This window comes from Hirundo rustica, chromosome 8 (genome assembly GCF_015227805.2).
Source record: "Hirundo rustica isolate bHirRus1 chromosome 8, bHirRus1.pri.v3, whole genome shotgun sequence".
NCBI classification, from domain to species: Eukaryota; Metazoa; Chordata; class Aves; order Passeriformes; family Hirundinidae; genus Hirundo; species Hirundo rustica.
Window position 1 is genome coordinate 29,409,207 of NC_053457.1, and position 9,702 is coordinate 29,418,908.

General features: G+C 45.2%; 1 protein-coding gene across 2 annotated transcripts in view; it reads right to left on the minus strand.

Moving 5' to 3' along the window:
• The window catches only part of SHTN1 (shootin 1), a 53,734-nt gene extending 45,893 nt beyond the window's left edge, over positions 1 to 7,841 (minus strand). For both annotated transcript variants that reach the window (XM_040071881.2, XM_040071880.2), the window contains exons 1-2: positions 7,734 to 7,841; positions 967 to 1,019 (exon numbers count right to left, since the gene is read on the minus strand). In XM_040071881.2, coding sequence (XP_039927815.1) covers positions 967 to 1,019; positions 7,734 to 7,791 — 111 coding nt within the window. In that variant the 5' untranslated portion in view covers positions 7,792 to 7,841. The remainder of the gene's footprint in view (positions 1 to 966; positions 1,020 to 7,733) is intronic.
• Positions 7,842 to 9,702: the final 1,861 nt, after the last annotated feature.

Sequence of the window (9,702 nt, forward strand, 5' to 3'; positions counted from 1 at the left end):
CATGTTTCTACAGCCTCCTGTTCCGCTGCCAGAGAGAGCATTCTGGGCTGGATGGAATCTTGGTCTAACTCAGTTTTACTCTCATTTTCTTCCGAGCATTTCTTCCAAACAGCAAAGACAGAGGACAGATTTCCTGGGATATCTGAGACGTTGGTGAAGGACAGCAGAACAGGAATGCAGCAACAACCAAAGTGAAAAGGACAAGGAGGTCAGAGAATAGGAGGGAAAGAAGCACAATATGCTGACCTCAGTAGAAATACATATAATCTTTGCTGAATCATAAGTGAACGTAAGTTTCAAACTTTCTTTAACAATAAGAAAAGAGTTAAGGACAAAGTCTTCTCAATACCCTTGAATTGAAACATTTGTAACTAAAAGTGACCCTACCAAAATTATTTCAGAAGAAGCTGAATTAAACCTACATGTCTTGGCAGCTGACAGCGATTTGAAAACTAACAGGTCTGTTACATCTTCAGCTCACTCATACTGAAAAAGGGAGAATTTTGCTTATAATACAGTGTAGCACTGACTGACTCCCTTGCATTCCTCCCTACCTTCAGAAATCATATTCTTACATTCTGAATGTTCAGAAGCTGAAGGAAGTTGTTCTCTTTTTTTCTTTTCAGTAATTAAGTCCCCTGTGCAAATGAAGTCATAATAAAACAAGACTTAGATCAAAGACAAACAATTCTATCTGATCATGAGACTTGGCCTATGCTCCCACTATAATCACAGGCAAACCTGGCAAAGCAGCAATCACTTAAAATGTATTTACAGGTACTTTTCTAGAGTGGGGCAGCCAGAATAGTTGTGAGAGCTGCACTCATTGCTCTTTAAAACATATAGGTACAAGTAACACTTAAGTAAAAGTCAACTTAAAAAACGCAGTCAACAATCCGCCACAGTGCACAAGGTATTCTGGTATTTAGCATTTTAGTAATAAGTGAATAATTGATATATACAAACCTCTTCCTTCGTTTTCTTATTTTCTGCTCTAAGCTCTTCATATTCGCCAATAGCTATACAAGGAAAAAAGAACGAAAAAAGTTAATAGAGCAGTACCTCTTTCCAAATAAGCTCTCCATTTGATTAAATTGAAAACTCTTCTGTTTGTCAACATAGACTTCTTAAATAACATGGGTCATAAACTTCATTAATAGCCTATTAATATCCTATGAACTGGACAGCCTTCTAGAACTGAAGCAATTAGGAAGTATCTGAAAAGGATGGTAGCTCCCAAAACAATCAATTTTTGATCAATGTAGAGTAAAACAACCTTATTGATTGAGTTCAAAAATTACAAGGTGAACAAACTGGCTTGCAGTGACCATTTTAAACCCACACTGGCTCAGGTTACAGATCAATCCTAGAAAGAATGGTTGGTGCGATATATGGGTACCTGCAGAGTAGCTGATCTGTGCACCAGAAAAACCAGGGTCTCCCATCCATCCCTTTACTTTGTCTCCACTTCTCCTTATGCACCCAAAATTCTTACCCACTACCCATGCCCAAGAAGCAGGAAAAAAAAAATAAACAAAAACCCAACAGGTAGATGGACAAACAAGAAACAACACTGGTGAAACAACGTATTTGTTACACAGGAGCACAAAGGCTATGCCTCTTGGTCACTGCTCCACTGCCAAGCTATTCCCTGCTCCCTTCAGGAAAATAAGGGAAGAGACTTCTGCCATCCACATGCAAGAAAAGGAATGAAAACTGTACCAACAGATACAATTTGAGTTTCTTCTTACTTGATAACCGATCGTGTTTGCTCACCTTTAAGGCAAAGTCATTCTTGCCATTTGATACTTCACAAATGTCTGAAAAATGTAAATACAGATTTGCCCCACCCTCGACAGAGCTCTCTTCACATGCTCCATGAGCAGAGAACTCTGAATCATTAGCCCTGAAGGAGAAAATAACAGAATATTCTGGGCTATGGCTCTTAACCCACACAAAATGTTTTCTCAGCCAACCCTGCTCTTTCTTATAGCAAAAGAGTAAAATCCCAAAGTAGACAACATGAGTGAACACAGCTTATCCCCTCACAACAATGACCTCACTTATTCACCAGCTACTCACTCCACAGCTCAACTGGCCAGAAGGGACTCTCCTATAAACACATTAACGCCCTTTATCAGTATTAAATTTAGTAGGTAACTTTGTATGCAGAAGCTCCTTTAATTACAACTCAGTCTTTTAATTTTCAGTTGTGAATCTTTGTCTCCTGAACCTGAATTTGCTAACAAAATGCGAGTATTATCTAAATTAGATGTTTAATATATTTGGTACTTACTATGGCTGAAAAGCAAGTATTACTAAAACAAGGCTGTAAGGGTAAAAGTATAAAATGACTATAATTCACAATGAACAACAGGAAAGATACCTTCATTTTCACAGAGTGAGGTGATGACTTTTCCTACTCTTTTTATTAAAAAATTAATCAACTCCTTTCCTGCATATTAAAAATCACAAATCAAAGAAAAAAGCCCTGAACTTTAAAAATGCTACGTGCATATACTTTAGCATTTATACTGCAAACCAGAGTGGTTTCAAGTCAATTGAGAGCCATTCCATGCCAAATCACTAAGTAATGCCACCTCAGGATTTCAAATCTACTTATTTACCCAACAAAAAAGTAGAGCTGTCAAAGGAAGCAAGTGTCACTCCCCTGTTTTTGCTTCCATGCCATGGACCAGGCATGTCTTCACTGGCACAGGCAAGACAAAGAGCTGGCGGTGCAGGAAGTCCTCTGCTCCGGATGAAACATGCTACCCTAATTAAGTCACATTTTTGTTGGTAGAAGTAAACTAACACCTGGCTTTTTGGATATATCATTAGAGGCAGAATTGCCCCTGTCAGTACCAGAAGCTTTAATGGAATTGCTGCCACCACTGCTCTTCCCAGTGTACATGGAATAGGAAGAAGTGGGCCAGGAACGTGGTGAAAACTCTCAAACAATGGCCTCCTACACGACGAGCATGCACAGGACTCTGAAGTGTTGTCAAAGGATGAAAAAAAGCCAAAAGGGATCAATTTTTCTATTGTTCACCATTTTAGGGTCAAAGATCCCTTCTGCTAAATCCTACTAATTGGTATTTCAACAGGATGCAGGAAGGCACCAGCAGCACCAGCCAGGTACAAACTATTTTCAAATAGTGCCTGGGTAGCATTTTTAACACTTCCTTCTGTTAAGGGGAATGTTTGGGACAGCATTACACTCATCACTTCACAATGACTCCAGATCTTGACTCACAATACACAAATCAATTACCAGGCCTAAAATTTACATGGGCAAGGCAAGCTTTTGGTCAGACATCAGTTGCATGTGTTGAAACCTACACAGCTCAATTACCTAACAGTTGTTAAAAAAATAAACAAATAAAAATCACCTGTGTAAATACAAGAAGATTAGTGTTAGGTACAAATACCGTACAAACTCAGCTCCTGCATGTGTGTTTCCATATGCCTTGATTTTACTCAAATCTATGAAAGTGTGTACAAGTAAATTTAATTGAACCCTGAATTTGCACCTTGCAATCTTAGCGCTTCCTTGAAAAAACAGGGCAGGAAAACTAAACACACCACTGCTTGATAAAGACCAACCACTAAGTTCACACCAAAAGATTTGCCTTCACAAGTTTCTGAAAAAAAATCTAGGGTTCAACACCAGAAACTGAAGTGAGAAAAACATTTGAACTCTAATACATTCAAGCAGGATGGGTTCTGCTGGGGAATGATGGCTGCTCCCTATGAAGATATACACAGAGGTACATGGGGAAAAAATAAATTATAGAGCAGGTGACTACAGAGGGGAAGACAGCAGCCAACAAGGTTCCTAAAAAATTCCTCTGGCCATAAAAATTACCCGTCTGCCATAAAGTAGAATAAATTTGCCAGACTACATTAGGAGCTTGTCAACAGTATATATTTAAAAGGTACTGCTCTGAGATACTGCTGTCAGATTGGCAGTCTAGTCTGTTCCTAAGAAGATACATATAAGATGTTCCCTTATTCAAAGGTGCTGACATTATAAGAAAAAGTTTTAAGAGATAAATAGAGCATAATTTTTTAAAAAATAGAGGTATACAGAACCATAGTGCTTGGGACTAGAGACTAGAAATCACCACACTTCATCAAATCCAGCCAACAAACACAGAGCAAAGTTAGACCTTTTGAAAATTAAGAAAAAAAAAAAAAATCCAGGCAATATAAATACCTTTAGTATATGTGCAGTTAACAGCAGTTGTTAAGCACTGTAATTCAGTAAAGTGACCAGAAACGTGGCTATGACAGAGGCAGTGCTGAAGTGTAATTTTACCTAGCTCATAACTCCAGACACTTTGATCACTGACTCCTGATTCCAACTGAAAAAAAAAAAAAGGGACTATTGCAGAAGATTACTCTGTCTTTAAGGGCAAGGTACCAGCAGTGCCAATAAAACCAAAGACAAACAAGGCAATCTTCCAGGCAGGTAATCAACTACCATTATGATTCAGCTGTTAGTCAAGTTTGCTACCATTCCTCAGGTTCTATAACCAATAACTAATAACACAAATAAAGTTTTGCCAAACTGCTTTCTTTGTTTGTTTTAAGTCATTCCCATAGGAATATAAAGGTCAGTTGAATAGAAGTTTGCATCACTGGAAACATCACTTAAAGTACAGCTAGGCAGTAGTAATATTTACAGTGAAACTGCTTTATCAAATCGTGACATTTCAGAAAGCTGTTTGAGGATTAAAACTCAAACAGCACTTTTAAGTCCAAAATATTATCAACACAGAGATCTTGTTTCTTCATGACGCTGACCTTAAACTTGGTAATGGAGCAAGCTGAAGAATGATCAGTATCAGGTATCTGAGTCCAACACACAGGACTTGGAAAATTCAGCATGGGTGAAAGATAAGAGTATCTTGCACACAGACGGCTTCAGTGTCCTTGTTGCTGCTCAGAGCTCTGCCAAGCAAATTTGTCCAAGCTCCAGAGAGCTTCACAGCCACCACTGAGAACTGAGTGGGCAGCTACAAAACACCTGCCTCAGGTTCAATCTCCTGACCTTGGTTATCAGAAGCATAAGCAGCGGTTGAAATGTGACAGCAGACAGCCACAGACACTGCTGCCTGCCTTCCCTGCTACCTACTGCACCACAGTTCATTGACCTGGTGCCAGGCAAGTCTCCCAAGACTACAAAAGCACATCCTGAACAAGAAACCAAGGCAATGGCTACTGAATTGACGTCTTCTGAAACCTCTCCAAATCCATGCGCGTTCTTCGGAAATCTGACTACACATCAAAATGTTACATGAACCTGAGGCCATGCACCACTCTGAAAAAAATAAAGATAAGCCAAGCCTGTGTACCCATTACCCCAAATATTCAGATCCAGCAGAAGCTTTTTCCAAAATAATACTGTTATCTACATTTGGAAGCAATAAACAAGAAAACTAAGAGACTCTGTTTAACAGACCATCCTAAAATGACTTGCAGGAAGGTGGTAGTGTCTAAAACAGTCATGTTTTATTATCAGTAAGAATGGAGGGGATACTATCTATTCCAAAGGACAGTATATAAAGAGTAAGCAATTTTACTTATCTACAGTAACAATATATTTTATTTTACTATTAGAATAATTTTATTTATCTCATTACCTTTTCACCGCTTGAGTTTTTCACTTTAGGCACCAGACTCACCAGTTAACACAACTACTGATTTAACTATGTGTGCTACAATATTCTTTGCATAGTTATAGATGTAAAACAGAAGAGTATTTTATTTTTTTTTACATAAAAATTGAAGCCTACATAAAACAGCTTTCTCATCAGCCACATAATCACAGAAGCATATGGTAGCCTAACAACAATAACGCACTAAAACTCCTGTGATTAAGGATGAACATCCACCAAGAACAGAGCCTTACAGGACTGGGTCTGCCAAGCACAGCTTCTATTTCAACAGCTCAGGTGGATCTGGGACAGCCAGTCCTCAAGTTACAGTATCTTTCCCTTGAACTAATTCCTCTAGTCCTGTAAAATTTCCTTACACATTAAAGGATACCCAGCCCACTGAAGGAGAAGACTTTCAGAGAGCACAACTGAAGCCTTGCTCTAAACAACTTCAACAGGCTCAGTTTTCTCTAAAGAATAACACAAACTTGTATTTTTTGCAGCTGATTATTGTCTTTTTAACAAATGCTCTCTTGGAGGCAACAGAACTGGAGGGAAGCACTCAATCAGCAAGAGAACCAGATTTTGAGCCTTATTTTTTGGTCTCAGATTATCAAAACACACAGCTCTAAGATTATAATTTTACACATAGTGAATCCTTCCAAGGCAGAATCTATCGAATTCCCAAAGCTGAGTGTACAGGAAAAACCCAAAAAGTGACAAAGTAGGTCATAAATAATCCAGTAATATCCAAATGAAACTTAAGTTATGAAAGCTTCTGCTATACAGCAAAAGTGATGGAGAACATTTATGGTCAGAATGAATGACAGAAACACGGGCACTGATCACACCTCAGTAATTTCACTCGTTTACACAACTTTGTCCAACAGGTCCTTTCCAAATTGCCCCTCCCTGGATTGCGGGAGACCAGGAGAGCTCGGCTGTGGGAATGACCAGATGTGAATTCCAGTGTGGCTCCTTCGCACCTCCTGCACATGAAGCTGTGGCACAGGAGGCAACACCGACCCTTGGTGTTCACAACTCAAACACGTCTTCAAACGTTTGAACGTGCCTACCTGACCAACTAAGGCTGCAACTTCGCTGGATCAACCTGGCTCAGGGACAGACTGGCCACAGGGGAGCCAAAAAATGGCTCATGAACACCCAAACTCTTTCTCATAATCCTTCTTGCAGAAGATTAAATATTACAGTGTTCTAGTTTCTGAGTCAAGACTATGCACTCATGAAACTGACCACGCTGAAATTCTGGCCTTTTCTATTAAAACACCGAAAGTGACACACACGGCAGCAAACCAGCCCAGGATGGAGCTACTGAAGTGCTACAGAAACCGACAGCGCAGCAGGACGAACCCTGAGCTATCAGCGAGAAGCTTGCTCGCTGCTGGGGACTGGGATGGCAGGTGTTTGATGGGTCGGGTTAGGATCGCATCCCGCAGCACGGAGCGGGAGATGGAACGCGTTGGCAGGTTAGGCACAGCCTGGCTCAGCCCCACGCGAGGCTAAGCTGCTCGGAGGGTCAGCGAGGCGGACAGGACGCCTGGAGCTGTCGGGTCCTGCGGGCTCCGAGGTGCCAGCTCCCCGCTAGGACAGCACGGAAGGGGCAGCGCCGGGCGGAGGCATCCACGGCCCATGTGCCGAGGCACCAGCGCCTCCGCCACCGCCATGGGCCCCCGCGACGGCCGCGCTCGCAGAGCCGCTCAATCAGCCGGGCTGGAAAAGCACTCTGAGATCATCGAGTCCAACCCATCTTCAGCCAGAGCGGGCACCTGCCGCGGCGGGCGCCCACGCGGGGAAGAGCCGACACGTTCCACTCCCTTGCTTTATTTCATGAAGGCTTTTATTATTTCCTTCTGCACGGGCAGAGCAAGGGGCCTGGGAGCGGGGCCGGGGGACGCCCAGGCCGCGCCCGCCCCGCCGCGCCCCGTCCCCCCGCCGGGCGCGGAGCCCTCGCCCCGCGGCGGCCGCGCTCCCGCCGGCCGAGCCCGGGCCCGCGGCGGAGCGGGGGGAGCCGCTTTCTCCAGCGCCGGAGGCGGCGCCGCCCGCTCCTACCTTGGTCCTTCAGGCTGGCCAGGAGCTCCAGCTGCTTCTCCTCGTCGGAGCTGTTCATCCTGCCCCGCCGCCGCCGCCGCGGGCCGGCGGCTGCCCCGCTGCGCTCCGCCCCGGCGAGCGCGGCTTCACCTGGCAGCGGGCGGGCGGCGGCGGCCGCAGCCCCGGGGCGCGGCGGGCGCGGCGAGCGGCCCGGCCCGCTCCGCTCTGCACATGCCCAGACTCCCGCGGCGCCCCAGTGAGCATGTGCGGGTGCGGGCACGGCGGCCCCGGCCCGCGGGCAGCTCCGCCGGGCGGGACGCGGAGGAGCGGGGGGTCCCGGCCCGCACCGCCCGGCTGCGAAGGGAATCGCAGATCAGTTCGGCTGGAATAGAGTTCTGAGGTCATCGAGCTCAACCTGTGACCCAACGCATCCGTGTCAACCAAGTGCCGCGTTCAGACTTTTCCTTGAACACCTCCACTCATGGTGACTCCACCACATCCCTGGGCGGACCATTCCAATGTCTAATGAGTCTTTCTGTGAAGAAGTTCTTCCTGATGTCCAGTCTAAATCTCCCCTGCCCTAAGACTGTGCCCCCTTGTTCTGTGGCTGGTTTCGTGGGAGCCCCAAGAACCTGACCCCCATCTGGCTCCAACCTCTTTTCAGGGAACTGCAGAGTGACGTCTCCCCGGAGCATCCTCCAGGCTGAACGCCCCCAGCTCCCTCAACTTCTCCTCATAGGACATGTACTCCAGACCCTCCACCGGCTTTGTTGCCATTCTCTGGACTTGCTCCAGCACCTCAGTGTCTTTCCTGATTTGAGGGACCCAAAACTGGACACAGCATTTAGGTGTGGCCTCAGCAGTGCCGAGTACAGGGGAAGAATCCCTTCCCTGGTCCTGCTGCGACACTATTCCTGGTACAGGCCAGGATGTCTTCTTGGCTGCTGACCAGCACCCTCAGGTCCATTTCCCAGGCTGCTTCCCAGCCACTCTTCCCCAGCGTGTTCTGCTGCAGGGGTTGGTGTGGCCAAAGTGCAGGACTCTGCCCTTGGCCCTGTTGAACCTCCTACTGTTGTTCTTACATCGACCCAGCCTGTCCAGGTCCTGCTGCAGACGCCAGGCAGGGTCTCCCACAGCACCAGTGCCCCATGAGCTGGGATGAAGCCCTCCTGCTCCACTCCCCACACATCTGCAGTTTGTTGCTGCATTTTTAGTACACCCTTTTGCACAGCTTGCATAGCACAGCTTTCCACTGAGGATCCCTTGCCCAGAGGAGTGGTGGGGACATAAAATGGCTGTTTGAGTGCCTTGGTACGAAGAAGGCTAAAAGGTTTAAAGAAAAAATCTGGAATGTTGCATTACTGTTTGTGAAGATCCGAGGGAAACAACTACATGCCAGTGTTCAGCACTTTAAGGAAACTTTGGAACAACGTTAGGGCAGAGGGCTTTGACAGAGACCTGCTGTGTTCACCTCGGAAGAACACACTTCTCTCTGCTATTCTCTGATGATCCCTTTCTGAAAAAGAAGGGGATCCAGTGATAATCTCTGTATTAAAATGGTTACCTTACCCAGCTTACCCCAAGGCTAACAGTAAGTGCAGTGCAGAGTTTGTTTCAGTTTATACATTTTGCTGAGCTCCAGCAGCGGTCAGCTGAGCAGCAGCTATCTGCAGACTGGCACGGGCAAAAGTACAGCTCATGCACCTCCCTCCCTCTCCCCCTCCTTCTTTGGCAAACACCCATCAATCCCGTGGCAGGCAGGTCAGAACACACAGATGTGGCAACCTTAGTTAAATACCAGACAGTGAAAGGAAAAAGACCCTACCACAAACAGTTGCTCAGTCCTCCTGCCTCCTTCCTCTTCCCATACAGTATCCTCTAGCTTCCCTATTTTTACCTAGTAAACCTTTAAAACATGAAGAGACTCTATACTGGTGCTTTACAGCACTTTCTGTCCTACAGGTAGTTAGTGACACGTGTAACATCCTGG